The sequence below is a fragment of the Schistocerca serialis genome, chromosome 4, assembly GCF_023864345.2.
Source record: "Schistocerca serialis cubense isolate TAMUIC-IGC-003099 chromosome 4, iqSchSeri2.2, whole genome shotgun sequence".
Taxonomy (NCBI): domain Eukaryota; kingdom Metazoa; phylum Arthropoda; class Insecta; order Orthoptera; family Acrididae; genus Schistocerca; species Schistocerca serialis.
In genome coordinates, this window is record NC_064641.1 from 286268276 (window position 1) to 286285216 (window position 16941).

At 37.9% G+C, this 16941-nt stretch overlaps 1 protein-coding gene across 1 annotated transcript; it reads left to right on the forward strand.

The window, feature by feature from the left end:
- The first annotated feature begins 1406 nt into the window (after positions 1-1406).
- Positions 1407-9157, forward strand: LOC126474398 (proteasome assembly chaperone 4). Its single transcript, XM_050101867.1, has 2 exons — positions 1407-1502; positions 8864-9157. The coding sequence occupies exons 1-2, from the start codon at positions 1407-1409 to the stop codon at positions 9155-9157; spliced, it is 390 nt and encodes a 129-aa protein (XP_049957824.1).
- Positions 9158-16941: the final 7784 nt, after the last annotated feature.

The following is a 16941-nucleotide window of genomic DNA, read 5'->3' on the forward strand; positions in this document are numbered from 1 at the left end:
CATAATAATTAATATTCAGATAGTGTAACTATGTGTACCAATTCTTTTCTCAATATTTTAGGTGTTCACTTGATTTTTGTTGCTGATCACTCCAGTCAACACACATTATGGTTTCATTGCTCACTTTCAGCGTAACATTTCTTATTTGAACACTTCATATTGTTTTATTTATAGTAAGAGCTAGTTTACCGCTTATTAAACGTTTATGGTGCATTATCTGTAGTTATGTCACTGACATTGGCTAGTAATAATGTTTCATATACATTGACCCAGTGTAGAAAGTCATTAATGTAAATCAGTAACAGATGCCCTCAAGGTGCTCATTTGTTAACATACTTTGGATGTGAAAGATCTTTATGTATTTTGAGCCACTTGAAGTTTCAGCTGTGATATTTCTGTTGACTCAATAAGACTCAAACCGTTTACCTTTATTCCAGAAACTTCACAATGTATTTCATGTTCTGCTGTGTAAAATGCTTTAATGACGTCTAAGATTAAGCCAATTACATGTTCACCCGATTCTGGACTTCTTAAACTACCTTTATGAATTTTGCTACAGCAGCTTCTTTTTGCTTTACATGTGTGAATCCAAACTATTCTTCACACATTTAATTAAGTCATAATGTTTCTAAGTTTTGGAAAAGAGTTGCATTTTCTGTTGGCTCTGTCACTAGATTCCACCTCACCATCTCTTCCCCCTACCCACCGTTAGCTCTTATTCTGCCCCTCACCATCTCTACTCCAAGCCCCTCGCCATCACTGTCCTGGCCCTCGCCATCCCTGTCCCGGCTTCTCGCAATCCCTGTGCCGCCATTTGCCATCCCTTCTCCCCACCCCCACCCCTACCCCTGGCCATATTTCTCCCCTCCTCCTTGCCCTTCCCATCCGTGGCCATCTCTCCCCCTCACCATTTCTCTCTCCCTTACCATTTCTCTCCCCTTCCCCTTCCAGTCTTTCTCCTAATCTTCTCGAAAACATTTCAAAATAATGTAAAAAGAAAAAAAAAAGGTAACTCTTGTCAAAAATATGAGTTTTTAAGAAAGTTTAGTTTCCAAGAACAGGAAAGCACTGTAAACATTGTTAATTAATTCACAGGAAAGCTAAGTTCCTTATTAGATATGCCCTACATGTTCAAGGAAAGGCCAAAGAGTTTACTGTTCTCTGACAATATGTCTAGACTCATCACTCCTTTAAAAACTAAAAGTATGTGGGGTGATGATTAGCGAGTATTGTTTCCTACAATGGGACACAAGGTATAGTAGTCTGTCTGAAGTGCCAGCTCTGTGTTCTGCAGCTTTTATAGTGAAATGTTGCACTTTGCTTCATGGAAGGTTTTTATTGAATAAATATTGTGCTTCACTCATTATCTTCCAGGAACACTTAGAAAGCCTACCATAAATTAAACTATGACCAGTTCTGTACAAACTGTAACTGAAGTGGAGCCAAGTGTAGAACTACACAGTTTTCAGGAAGTCTTGTGTGAAAAATTAATCACTTATCAGGTAATTTTGTATTAGATAGACACAGTATTTGATATCCATTTTGTGTTACATTTTGACTGTTCTTAAACATTAGTGCTCCTTCTCTGAAGAAACTTAATGAGATAATAAATGTAGCATGTCAGTTTATTAAATGTATCTGCTGACTATGTTCATGCAGTGTTCTGATAAATAGTTTGTCTGCACCTTAGTATTTGAACTTTTCTCATTTTTAAACATATCGGGATGCAACCACAAATTCAGTTTGATTCCTCATAGCAAATGTCCCATTCAATCCATGGTGTTTTTAACCAAGATATTAAACACACAATAAATATTTTCGGGTTTTGGAAAACTAAATTTTGGCGATGGTGATGTGATAGGAACTTTTATTATGCTTCCCTGTAGCTGCTGCTTTGAAATGAGGACTGAACTCACTATTTAAAATTTTGATACTTTTGTGATTCAGATTTTCTTCACCTGGTATGAGATGGTAGCAGGAGTAATAATTGAGAATCAATGGAGATACCATTAAAAGAATATTTTTCATGAATGTTACTGCTTTCCAATCCAGATTTAACCAGATTCCACATTAATTTTACAGTTTTTAAGGGTACACTTTTAATGCTGCCATTTATTTATTTATTTATTTGATTATTTTTTTGCAGTCTCAACATGAGAATTTAAAAAACGTATCAAACAGTATGTAGCAAAACAGCAGAAACTTCCTTTTGCATGAAAACTTTATTTGCATGAACACTCTTAAATAGGATATTTTTTAGAATATATAGTTGTGGTCTGTGACTGTGAACTTCGATTATCTAGAGATAAAATATCTGAACTCAGTGAACTACAGGGAACATTGATTATGTATATGCCTTTACTGTCATTGCAGTGAGTGAAGACACTATTGTACTCTACACTAACTGATTCATTACATATTTTGTGCACAGTTGGTGAGGTAGGGAGAAGATCAGAGACTGCTTTTTTTTTTTTCTTTTTTTTTTTTCTTTGTGTATGTGTGTGTGTGTGTGTGGGGGGGGGGGGGGGGCTACGTCATGCTGGAAGTACAGTGCAGTCCATGTGCCCAAAGGAACGTCCGCAAGGTGTTAGACTAATGATTTTTTTCAGAAAATGCAATTAATTCTATCCCATCAGCTGCTCTTCTAAAATGATTGGATCTGTCATTATGTTACTGATCATGCTGCACCACACATTGTTCAAAAAATTGTCTGGGAAATTGGTTTCCACTGTAACATGTGGGTTTCTTGCGATGTAGACAGTTATTACGTGTGTTGTTGATTCCATGATGTGTAAACATGGCTTCATCACTGAACAGCATTAATGGAAAAGCAAATGACAATTGTCATTTAACCAGTGACAAACTTAAAGTGCGGCATTGTTGCCAGTGGGAAGATTGTGGATAGCTGTATGTGAAATGGGTATTGATTGTGGAACACTGATATGTGTAGAAAGATGCTGTGTGCTGACAGTAGGACTACGCTGTACCATTTCAATACTGTGTTGCTGTTCCTACACTGGTTGTAGAACTGCACATTCAGAAAACAATAGATACTTGGAAGAATACCTGTTTCACACAATGTGCTGAAGACTTTGGTAGTCACTCTGTGATCAGAAGTTCGACATGTTGGAAAGCACCCACAGAATTCTTCAACAGCATTAGGAGCACAACCATTGCAGAAGCTGTATATTTATATTCCTCATTAGTGTAGATGTGTGGCACTTTAGCCAGAATGTGTATAAGCACAGTTAACCAATGCTTCTCTTTGATACATTGTAGATCTCTCCCACAACTTTAACTCACAATGCAGCACAGACAATTGCACTTTTAACAGGCTAGTTTAATGACAGAAAGACATCCCGAGGAAAAAGGTCGAAAGTGCTAAGGCAGGTTGGTTTAGAATAAAATGTCAAGGAGTTTGGACAAATAAGACACACATATGCCTGCTACTTATGTGTTCTATCTTGGAAACCATTCAGAATAGGGCATATTTCTATATATAATTCTTTGCTTCCAATGAGTATTCCTGTTATATCCATGAATATTGACCATTCCTGCTGGGACACTCTGTATATGGAGAAGTGATCCTCTTTTGATCAAGATAATGAGCAATGTTTCAGTCACTGTTGCTCCCTGCAGGAGACTCAGCACATGTCTGTGCTTTTCCTTCCACTGACATATCATACTGCAATTGGATGGTACCTGCATGCAAATCTGGAATAGTGTGGAGTTCTTTTCTTCATTGCATTAAAAAAAAAGGACAAAAGAAAATAGACTGGATTCTTCGGCTTTCATTCTGGTATTCGAGGAGAACACACCACTGTAAAAAGTGAAAATCATGGTTTACTTATTTGACATTGTAACATGTAATACTGTGCATGCACCTTTTTTAAATGTCCTAAATGTGGGTGGAAGTCTTCTCATTGTACCAGTATCTCCCCCCCCTCCCCCCCCCCCCCCCCCTCCATAAATTACGGGTGATTATAGCATGACAGAACACCTACTGAACATTCTCTGAACCATATCAACTGCCGGGGATGACATTCTTCCTATTTGTTAATGAGCCCTGACTGCCATAACAGATGAAAAATCTAGGGAGACAAGACCATTTACGAACTGTAGCTTCAGTACAAGGGGAAGTATAAACACGCAACATGCTATTATGGTGACCAAATTTATAACTACCACCGGAAAATTTTCTTCAATTAATCAGTTACCAAGCTGGGGGTTTAAAAGAGCAAAATGGGAGGACTTTTTCTCCAGTATTGACTTCACAAAGTTCCCATCCCAATTCATAGACAATACTGTCCGCTACACCACGGAAGCAAACACCTACAATTCCCAAATAACAAATCCCTGTTTTATGCTGCCACCATTACCAAAAGACAATGTCATGATTGAAGACCAAAGGAATTCAAAGGAAGTTTGGGAGGTCTGTAATTGTGCCCATGTACAATGAACATGATAGCCTTCAAATGGCTCCACACTAGAATTCACTTCCAGACCAAAAAAAAAGTGTGTCGGGAATATTATGAATCAACCATGAGAACCCAAGTTTAAATCTGTAATATGACTGGCATGTTGCACCTGTCTCCGAGGCAAATGATGGCCAACTATTGTCTTAATGGCACCACTTTAACTGACCCATCCGTCACTGCCAATTATTTCGCTCTGACATCCTGACATGATTCTTACTACCTCCACCCCAAACTCGACTATCATATGCATAAACAGCAGTTATAAAATATCTACTTTTTCTTCATATGTGCCATCGCAAACAGTACAATAATCCTTTTAGTAAATGGGAACTTCATAAAGGTATCATCCTGTGATGCAAGACAGCTGTTTGCATGGGGCGATGGGGGCTGAAAACCCTTTTGTGAACACATGATTGGTAAACACAGGATCCTGGACCTTTGCAGTAGTATTTCCCGTTCCATAGTGCAGTTCTAACCTCTTTGTTGCCCTATATATACCCTGCAGGAAGTCGGTCAGTGAGGCCCGGGTACAGGCACAGTCCACCTAGTATTCACTTTAGTGACTACCTTGACATGTGTTGGCAGAATTTGTGTGTTTTGTACAGTTGAAATATTCACTTAACTGCCTGGATTGCGAGGATTGTACAAATCTCTACAAAAGGAACCTCAATTTCAAGGAGTGTTATGCACTCTGCAGTGTAGGGCTGTTGAGTCAAAATAGTCATTAACAAGCAATCTATGGGAAACCTTCCGCATCTTGGTTGTATAAGGCTTACCCATGTTAAAATGTCAACAACATAATGGACAGATAGATTGCTCCTTACCGTAAAGATGACATGTTTAGTTGCAGACAGGCACCATGAAAAGACACTTACACATTTGCTTTTGGCCAACGCCTTTGTCAGAAAAAGAAACACAAACACACACACATTCACAGAAGCAAGCACACGTCATGCACACATGACCACTATCTCCTCCTCCTCTGGACCAGAACTCAACTGTCATGATCATACATGTTGGAGATGGCAGTCATCTGTGCTTATGCGTGTGCTTGATTGGGTGAACGAGAGAATGTGTTTGTTTACTTTTCTGATGAAGGCTTTGGCTGAAAGATAATGTGTAAGTGTGTTTTTTGCTGTGCTTGTATGCAGCATAACATGTTATCTGTACTAAGTAGCAATCTATTTTTTCCTTATATTGTTGATACTCCAACCTGGAGTTTCCACTTTTGATTTTGCTTACCCAGGTTAGTTGGCAGTGCCTGGGCGAACTTTATATAGGGTGTTCATAAATTCCTGTTGCAGACTTCAAGAACTTGTAGAAAGGAATGAATACATAATATTTTGAATAGGAACCCATGTCCAGAAATGTACCATTTCTGTTCTACAGCACTTTCAATTCCACTTCTGCTTGAGAAACTGAATTAGGCATGACACAGTACAATTATTATGTAACAATTCGAAAGGAAATGTAATGAAACGTCAAAGCAACTCTAAGACTTTCTGTTTCCCTCAGCAGATGGGGACATGTTACATGTCTGAACTAAAACAGTCATAGCACAGAAACACTACTTTATGGACATGGGTTCCTATTCAAAATATTATGTACCCACACCCCTCTACATGTCCTAGAAGTTTGTAATGGGAATTGCTGAATATCTTGGAGATCCATAACTATTCGTGGAAACGCCATAGAATCTCACAAGAACAAATCTATCTAAGGGTGGGCCACTAGAGATCAGCAACACCCACACCAGGGCTCAACAGACTAGTCATTGTGGAACTGCATTTGGAAAATCGATCCTTGATTATTGTAATAGAGCACAATTTTCAAAGCATCTGTTGCAATCAAGAGAGAAGAAGATCTATCAAAAAAGTGCTGCTGGAACTGTAAAATGTATCAAACAGCTTCACAACAGAAAGCTTTCGGTGAAATTATTATGTCTCGCTAGGTGATCACAGTTCTAAACTCTTACAACTTTTGGCCAATATGACATAGAAAGAGAAGATCACAATACTCTTCACTTTCTTAACTTCAGTAAGGGCATCATAAATTTTAAGCACATTTTGGACATGGAAAATGAAAGTGAAGGGCACAGCAGAAGTTAGAAACGTTTAGTGAAAAGAGTCATCAGTGAGCTGCAGCAAACTGTCATTTTCAGCCTGATATTCAGTCCTCCTTTCCTTCCAGAGCACATCAAGCCAGCTTTATTCAACTGAAGCAGTGTCCATTACATGGTCACACCACAGGAGGATGTAATGGCAATGCAGCATGAACCAATGTGGGAAAGATGTCCACAAAGGAGGATCATTGAATTCAATGATGGAGTTCTGTGTCAGCTGCTCATATAACTGCTCTTCTTGGAGCAGGAGTTACCTGGTGCTTTTAGTTTAAAAAATAAAAAAAAACCTAAATTGACCAGTCAAATCGCATATACTAGGTGAGAGAGAGAAAACTAGCCTGCAACCTCCTGTTCTCGTGATTTCTTTTGCTGCTGCTCTGAAAAAAATCTCTATGTCACATAAATACAGAAAATAAATATTGACACAAACACATGTACATGCAATAATGCCAAAGCCACTAAGCCCGCAGCTACTTCTAAACCACATCCTGATCCTGCAGACGTCACTACCAAACTGCAGAGATAATCCTCAGCCACAAACTTAGATGCACAGAGCAGTTCAGCCTCACGCAATCAGCCTCGTCACAACAGTGAAAGGTGAATTCCGACTCAAAAACAGTCAAAATCCATAGAAACTCAGCAAAACAGTCAGATAGGAAGACAGTAATATTAATTGAGGATGATTATTATACAATTCAACTGGAAGCATTTACTGATGCTGTTGGAGGTGATCCTATTTCTCCGCTCACTGTTTCATCAAAAAAGAGATACAGGATAAAAGCAAACCTCTTCTGATTTATGGCTACTATACTGCAATGGAATATGAATTGTTTAAGAACTTATATGGAGGAAATAAAGATTTTAACATAGGAGTTTACCTTGTGCATATGTGTTACAGCATCCACTGAAAGAATGATACAGATGGTGAGAAGAATAAATGTGTGCTCTCTGTATCTCTCCCACATGAACCTACAGATAATGAAGCCACTGAAGAGCTAGTCCATGAACAAAGGCCTCAGTGGAAAGAGACAGTGCTCAAGTATGTGTCAGTTGTGCTTGCAAGAATGTTTGTGTGTTGTGTACTTTAGAATAAGGCCTTTGGCTGAAAGCTCACATGTTTAGCGGACTTTTTGTTGTGCCTGTCTGTGACTCAAGATCTCCTCTAAATGGTGAGTAGCAGAGTATGCTTTTCATAACATATTCAGTATGGTTTTCCCAGTTTCTCATGAAACCTGAATGATGAATGTTAAGGCCCAAAGCAAACTAAAAAAGTAAAGCAGTCTTCTAAACATGAACCAGTACCTTACTAGGTGTGGACTTTTTGGAGGTGCTACGCCCTTGTTTTACTCTGATCTTTGAACTGGATTTACCCAGCCAGTTACAAGGGGATCTACAATTTAATGTGGACTCCTAACAAAAGTGCAGCTCAGCATTTCTCATTAACAGACATTGCCAAATAAGTGACAGATAAAGATCCTAGAAATAACTGGGTACAAACCCCAGACCTATGGACATGTAGTCTGGAACTCGACCATTGAGACACAAATGCTGTCTTTTATAATCCCCAGGATTGTTTGAGGGAGTGTCACTTAGTTTAAAGGCACATACACGTATACAGTAACTTATTGGAAGCTGGTGGTGACCATGGGAGAGGGGAAGTCATATACTCATTGTTGACAAATATTGCCACTCCACCGTTAGCTCTGTTCTTTCTGAGATGTCTCTCCAGGAGATATGAAGAAGTGTCATCGTTGTGCAAGAATTCAGGTCCTCCATATGAATCCGGAACCCCTATTTTCCTCCTCCTTTCACCCTATCTTTCTGTGACGGTCATGAAGTTTGGTTCAGAGGAAGGGGAACTTGGTAGTTATCTATTGGAGTGAATAGAGTGTTCTTTGTTGTAGGCTGCTTGATTGGGGGTTCTTGAAAGTGGATAGTTGAGTGGCCTTCTGTGCCTCCTGAATTTCAAAATGCAATATGTATCATGTAGTTCCTGGACTTTTTATTCTTCCATGAAAACTAGATATAGTGTGGTACAAACAATGATCCGGGAGTAATTGACTCACTCACACAGTAAGATTAGTAAACCGAATATAAGGTTTGTGAGTAATGACACTGTTTCTCCTGTCCTTTGCCTGACCATGAGATTTATCAGAACGTTGGCACAGCAACAGTGTGATACACATAAGGCCTAACTTTCAGGTGAATTAAGCCTCTATTTCATGTTTGATTTACTGATCTCATGTTTCTTTTTTTTTGTCAGGTTCTACGGCTTCAAGATTCCATCTTTATATGGATAGGATCTTCAGAAAATCCTGCTATGGAAGATCTTTCTCTAGCTATCCAGACACAGTATAGTGACAAACCTTTGGAGACAAGAATATTAGGTGTTGGAAATGAAGACAATTCTACAACATTAGCAAATCACATTGCTCGTAAAACTAACCAGCCTGCATATGTGAGCATGAATGTACCTTTTGACAGATTGTTGTTTCCTGCCATTGAAAAGAGACTTTTTGAAGAAATCAATCAGTGTCCCAAGAAATTCAATCTATAAAGCCACACATAAAATAGAGCAATTTTAGCTGACATTTCAAATTACAAAGTGTGATTTTTGCACATGGGCTTAATAGTTGCTTGGCTACGGGAAAGTAGCTGTTTCAGTTAATATGAACCACTTGGATGTTGAAGCACATGATCACCTCTTTATTTCTGAGTATAATTCTATAACATATTGCATTGTGAAGGGTAAAAAAATAATAAAGATGATAATAATAATCATGAATGATACTGTGTACTGCAGTGTTGTGCAGTTTGTATGTAACTGGTAAGCATGTTAATGAGAGTTAATAAGAGATGGTTGGCCGACACTTTCATATTTCTAATACCATATTATTTGCACTTCATATGCCAGTAAAGGTGAAAAGTCTCTGTAGTTTTTGTGCGTATCATGCATGATTTTATACATTATATTAAAATTTGCATTAATATTTTACTTTCCACATAATTCGAAACACCACAATACTGAAGTTTCTTGTATAGCACTTTCTTTATTAAGTAACTAATGAAGCTACTTACTGATTGTATTTTATTTAACCTTGAAACATTTGTACACATGTGGAATGATTTGCATACTGTGAAATTATCCTGCTCCAAATGAGAGCATTAAACAGTATAAGAAATTTTTTTAATGTTACCATAGCGTAAGAATGGCCAGTGCCATTTATTAGAAGAGAGACTCCATAAACAGAAACTCTTCTGTATAATAGTTATCTATAATAATTTAATGTCCTTGGTACAAAGTATATGTGCCGAAAATTTGGATTGTTAACAGTGGTGGCTCAGGGCAAGAAATTTCCATATTTCATGTTCCTATTGTTGTGAAACTTTTGATTTCATCTGAATCATGTTTAATTTTCTTGTGCATCTTTCTGTACGTACAAAAATTTTGTCTCTTTGAGATTTATAGAACCATGGGGCCATGAACTGACGACGTTTTGGAGGTATGCAGGTATGGTTAAGGCTTTACTCCGGTATATATAAAGTACACAGTGTACCATTTGCAATGTACACTGTTCCAAATGGTGAAGATGAATTGTGCACTTTTGTAAGAATACTTTCAGCAATATCTTTCCTATCCCAGTAAAAGTTGCCAGCTCTTAGTAAAAATCAAGCAGACTGCTGACTCAGTGTACACTGAAAAAAGGGGCAATAAGAAAATTGATTGAAAATATACCCATGATGACAAGGCTTTTGTCTGAGTACATACAATCATTACCAAGAGATGTAAGCCATGGTGGGAGGAAGGATTTAGGGGAGACATGTCTTTCACAGGAATTAAACATATCCAGGTTGTACGATGCTTTTAAGCAACCCACCATATCCTGGCAGCAGTGTCATGCCATTCTTATTATCTGGTATTTAATAATAATTTCAACAGTAAACTATCCTTCAAGCAACCTAGAACAGATACGTGTACGACATGCCATTTGTTATCTTGCCAAATTGCAACATAGTCTGGGAGCTAAAACAGATTTCAGAAACAAACTCAAACTTCACCATTTGAAAGCTGAAAAAGCAAAAAGAGAAATTGTAAATGACTTTAAACAGGGTGTATACGATCCGGGGAATTTTTTCATGCAGGGGAAATCCGGGAATTTTTTTATTGCTTTTGTTTTCAGTTAAATTTTTGTAATTTTGACTGGTAAGAATATCACTGTATCCCACTACTGCAGCAATAAAACATGAATGAGAGAAAAAAACTTAAATTGCAAAGGAGATGCACCATACACAGTGCTCGTACAAGTGTCTGCTAATAGCAAAATGTGTCAAAGGCTTTAGGAAGAGCATGCAATGCTTCGTAGGAACAAATTGCGTCCGATGAGCGTGACGTCACAACTGTTTACGTAAGATTTGTTTTAGCAGGATCGTGCGCATGCGTAGTTGAGTAGCACCTTCTCCCGCTTCTGGCTACAGAAATGTGGCTGTTGGCTGTGTAAGCAGTCGCACCGGGAAAAATTTTACTGGGGCCCTCAAGCTGCCAGATTCATGCATGCGTAGCAGGCCCAGAATGGGGAGGGGGGCAAATTCATATTCTTGAGGGGGAAAAACCTAGTTTCACAAAGTGCTTAGCATCCAGTGCACGTTGGTCTATCGATTATTCATATTACTTTGAAACACATTCCTATCTATATTGCCCCGATTCGGAAATATCGTAGAGCCAGGGCTGATGCACAGAGCAGTCTGAGTTATAGTGGGGAAGTGGGTATTCTCCACATGACCCGTGTTTACATTTAGTGATTTTTCTGTTTCCTCTTCGTTTGTGGCTTTCACTTCAAATGAAAACAAAACGGATTTCTGTGGCCGAGAGCTGTCAAGCGAATTAAAATACATTCACATAATTATGTAAGGCTAAAATGTGTTATTAGTTTCAGAGTTTATTTTATTTCCACCTTTCTGATAGTCGAGCATTAATTGCCTTCCAGAACAATGAAGTTATTTTTGTCGTTTTGCTAAAGAAATTTTCTTTTATTTATCTTTTCCGCTGAGGCAGACAATATATTTGAAAAGAAAGTGTTAAATTCTATACACTTGTCGCTGCATTTCAAGCACGTTTTCATCTTCTAGCATGTATGGCATTATGCCATAATAAAGAACCAAACATCAGATAACACAGTACTCGACTCCTAGAAAATTTACATCCCGAAAACCACATTGAAAAGCTGAATATCAGGTCATGGCCTACTTCACTGGGAATCTGGACATACGAATGTGCACATTTTAGTATGGGTCATGAAATTCCGATACTCTTGGAGTATCCTCTGATGTCTTGTTTCTTTTATGACATAATGTAGGATCTTTTAATATTTTACACGTACGAACATACGAGCTCCCTACGACATCATAGCTGCTCAAGCGCGGTGAAGTCTGTCATCTGGCGCTCCCTGGCAACTGCTGAAACGAACCTATTTCTAACAGGTCGCGGGAAAATATTTCGATTGGTGGTTTAGAAAGTGTTACTTTTAAAGAAAATTTCCTTTTACGCAAGTTGAAATATGTGCGAGAATGTACAATGGATTTCTTAAATCACAGTGTTTGACTCTCATTTAAAAATCAAGTCTTTGATGATGACCTATTTAGATGAATTTCGAGCCCAGAAGATCAGACATTTATGTCGTTATTAAAAATTTTACTGGCACATTTGTGTGATATATCTTAAATTGTAATACGCGTATAAAAGACTAACATTATACGTGAAAGCTTAGCTTCTCTTGCTGTGTATTAATCTTATAGACCAATATTATATGTGAAAACTTTGGCTTTCATGTAGCAACACTATTTATATTAATTTAAACCATTAACTTTTCCTGTTTGTATGTTCGCGCTACTTAACAGTGATGTTGCTATTGGCTGACAACATATGTGTCCTAAGCTCTGAATACCTGCCGTCGTTGGCTGGCGAGATCACGTGACATTTGCCTTGACTGGCTTACAAAGAGCGTAGTGATCTTGATTTCAATGCTTCCGAAAGTAGCATGTGGTGTTTGGTGGAATTCTTTCGTAATACAAAACTATGCAGTGTACATGTTGCTGCACATCAAAGAGCTTTCCAAACGTGTTTTTTTCCCGTGTTTTGTTTTCAAAAGCGCCAGGAAATCCTACGCCCACGTATAAAACCAGAACCATTCAAAGAACTGATAAGTTCTACAGTTCTGAGAGAAAATATACTGTCAGTTAACAGGGAATAAGTATGAAACTTCCTGGCAGATTAAATCTGTGTGCCCGACCGAGACTCAAACTCGGGACCTTTGCCTTTCGCGGGCAACTGGCAGAAGTAAAGCTGTGAGGACCGGGCGTGAGTCGTGCTTCGGTAACTCAGTTGGTAGAGCACTTGCCCGCGAAAGGCAAAGGTCCAGAGTTCGAGTCTCGGTCGGGCACACAGTTTTAATCTGCCAGGAAGTTTCATATCAGCGCACACTCTGCTGCAGAGTGAAAATCTCATTCAGGGAATAAGTATGTTTTTACCCAGGAGAAAGTGTATTTTTTTTCTTTGTCCGCGTATACACCCTGTTAAATGACTCTCAGATTCCTAAGATTCCTAGTAGCTGTAGTGTGACATTTGCTTTTGATTAGAAAAAGTACTGTCTTTACTGACCTTAACTCAAACTATCATGTACTCTGTAAAGCAACTTTCAAATTCCAATCTTTGGATCCATTTCCACAGTAACAACAGTATGTTGAATATGTGGCATGAAGGAATATCAGGTAGGGGAGGGAATGAAGTTGCATCCTGTGTTTTTTGAACCCTCAGAGAAATTAAATCTACAGACAAACTCAATGTAGAGTGATAACTGCTGTGGGCAGAATAAAAATAAAACAGTGATATTTTTGTGGGTGTTTTTAGCATGCATTGAAATTTACACAGAAGTAAACCATAAGTTTGTAGTTGGGGGAAACCTTCCTCAACTGTGACTGTGAGTTTGCCAGTATTGAAAAGCTGAGAAGACTTACTAAATGTAATGTTCCAGAAGACTTAAATTTTATTATAAAAATGTGAAAGTGACAAATCCATTTAAAGTAAACATGTAAAGCTAAGCTGATTTTTTTGTCATTAAAAAGCAGCAAGGACTTCCATTAACACAGCAAACTTTCATGGATAAAAGTTACTTCTAGTACCGGTAACATGGTTCAATGGACCTTCAGTGAACTCGAACAGTGGCTTGAGATTAATGTTCTCAAGAAAGGTGTGACCAAAAAGAAAGTAGCAGAGACAGTATTGCCTATGTTGCTGTGCAAATCATATATTACAGAAGATAAGAAGACTGGTTTAAAAACTATGATTGAACTTTTGGTAGAACCTGAAGGCAAACTGTTTTATGAAAGCATCATATCTGAAAATTCGAGCCATGTTTAGAATGTTTTTATTATTCCAATATCATTGTAATAATGGATTTCAAGAGTGCTGTATTAAACTTGTGTATTACTCAGATTGAACCCGTGTTCTGACTTTTTTTTTTTTTTTTTTTTTTTTTACTGTTCTTGATTTAATTTCTATTTTCTAATGATTGAGCACAGTGTAATATGTCTTCAGTTAAATATATAAACCTAGTCTGAATTAGAAAATTACAAGTAAGTACTAACCAAAGAAAAATGGCACTTAGTTCCCCATTTTCTTAAAGCCTTCATTTATAACAACATTAAAACTCGTTTTCCAGTAGCATCAAAATTATCTGTGGAAAAAAAGTTTCTCTCTCTTTCCTAAGTAGAGCACTTTCTCTGCCAGTTACTTTTGGTATCTGTGGTTTTAAGTGAAGTTGTTGACTCTTATCAGCAGGCTCCTCTTTGTTAATGAGGCCAGGGAAAACACACAATGTTTTAACTTTTTTTATGCAACAATTGTACTTTATGGTGGACAACTCACTGATGCCTAATTACACACACACTGCATGCAATTGTTGAAAATAATTGGAGGTATATTACTGCAAAATGTCCTCAGTGTTGCAACAGCTGAAATGTTTTGTTCAGCACTCCTTAGGAGTGTTCCATAGTGTGTCTCACACCTGTAGGCACAATTATGCACACACTACAGGATCCTAAACTAAATATTTTGAGATCAGGAATAAGACCCTGAAAATGAATGTTTCAGTTGGTACAATATCATGAATCTGTTAAGACTGTGTTCCACTTAGTTACGAGAGCTAAGCAGTTTGTAAACAATCATCTGCAATAACAATGGGGCCACTCTGCCTTGCAAAACAAACCACTGTTATTTGAAGTGTGTTTACAGTTCATGACTGGTTATCAAAAATGGAGCATATTCATTACAGGAAGTTACAGACATGCATTTAATGTGTGGTGCAGCTGAATGTAGTGCTGCAAAAGTTGAACACACAACTTTTGTAGATCACTGATCTGACATTAACGTGATTTATCTAGTTCAGCTGCCATTTTTGTGTTCACTATTATGTATAATATAGCAATATGAATTGCACTTTGTTTTAACACAATTCAGAATTCAAACACACATCCAAAGTATGTCACAGTCTGAAAGCTCAGCAACATTTTCAAACTTGCTCATGCCTGTCAACTGTTCAAGACTTTAAATATGCAGTAAGTGTCCGCCATTACTCCTTTCATTATTTTTATTCTGTCGAGGACTTTTGTTATTTGGTTTACATAACAAAAGTATTGGCAATGTTACCATTTTCTTTTTCCTTTCATAACTGTTAAGATGCAGTTTTGGCCTCTTCAAAGCCTGTTACTATCCTGTATATCCTGCTGTACAGGAATCAGAAATGGCAACTTGCGTTTGTGTGAAAAGCAGACCTCATGTGGAACTGTTAGTATGCACTGAACACAATGACTCCTAGCAATCTGCAAGTCTGAGAACACGCTCAGACACTGATGGAATGGGTCAGTAGGCTGAGCCATAAATGGAGGCGTGGCCTCCTATTCACAGCAAATAATGTATGTGTAATCTGGTAGGCTGGCAAGGCTGTAGGATTTGTTTGGTCTGATTAGGAAAAAAAGGTACACTAAACAAAATATTTCTGGTGATATTGATTTGGAATAAACAGGAAATTGTGGGTCCCAAGAATACTTAGTACACATTGCAGAAATTCTAGTGTATTTTGTTTGTTTGTGGTAAAGCTGAAATACAAGCACATGATTTATGACTTGAACCACGAAAACAAGATTAGACTATCTACAGTGTGCACAGAGGTCTTTAAACGCCCATTCTTCACACTCGATTTGTGAAAGTGTACAATGTGAAGTATCCTACTATGCACTTCAGTGGTGTGCAGATTATAGGTGTAGATATTTAACATGTTGACTGCCAGTGGACACGGCAAAGATTCACATAACTGTGCACCTGCTGGTGGCCTCACTCTTCACTTTGTTTAGTCCAATATTTCTTAGGATGTAGTGTGTGCACAGGCAGGCACACTGTGTAACTTTGTGCAAGGTCTGCCGGTGGCAGTCAAGGTGTTAGACACTCTGACAATTAGTAACTCCTTTGTATGTGTGCTTCTAATGTAACTAGTTATTAATAATGACAGTATGTTACACATTTGCTATGAATAACCTTAAGGATGCAAGCTTTTCTCTCACCAAAACTGTGGTGTGTCAGTTTTCTTGGTAGCAGTCTTATGTAATTAATGTCCTTATTTACGTGCTTCATTCTACCTTGATGTACACCAAGTGTTAAATATATTCGAACACCTAAATACTTTGGATCTAGTTAGCAAGAACTAGTGGTGCAGTATTTATTTTACACGTTTAGTGTGGAAAATAATCAAAAAAGGAAACCATGTCAAAACTTTAAGCTGTTGTCCATTTTAGAAATGCAACATCTATTTGGACTGAAGGTTTTCTTTTAGCACTATTGGTAAAATTCCTGTGCCATCATCAGTGTATTGTATCTGGAAATGTAAGTTTCTGGCTTGAATACAATTCTACATTAAAGGCTCTGTGGGCATGAACTAAATTATCGATTTACAAAAATAGGCGTGTGCAAGAAAAATAAGGCGTATAGTGTCTGTTAAGGGCCGACAAATTGCAATTCACAGTTAAGTGCCTGGCAAAGGGTTCGTCAAACCACCTTCAACTACTTCTCTACTGCTCTGCTGTATTAGATGTTTCATTTCTTCTGTGTCCGTATTCTCCATCCATTTATTAAGTGATTATTTTAATTTCATTGTCTCTGCTGCTAATCTTTTGCACCCAGGCTTCCAGGAGTGGCTTCATCACATCACTTATGTTTCACAAATTCTCAACACACACATAAATTGGGGAATGGGAGTGCTGTAGAGAAACCACATAGTTTTTGTGTAAGTATAC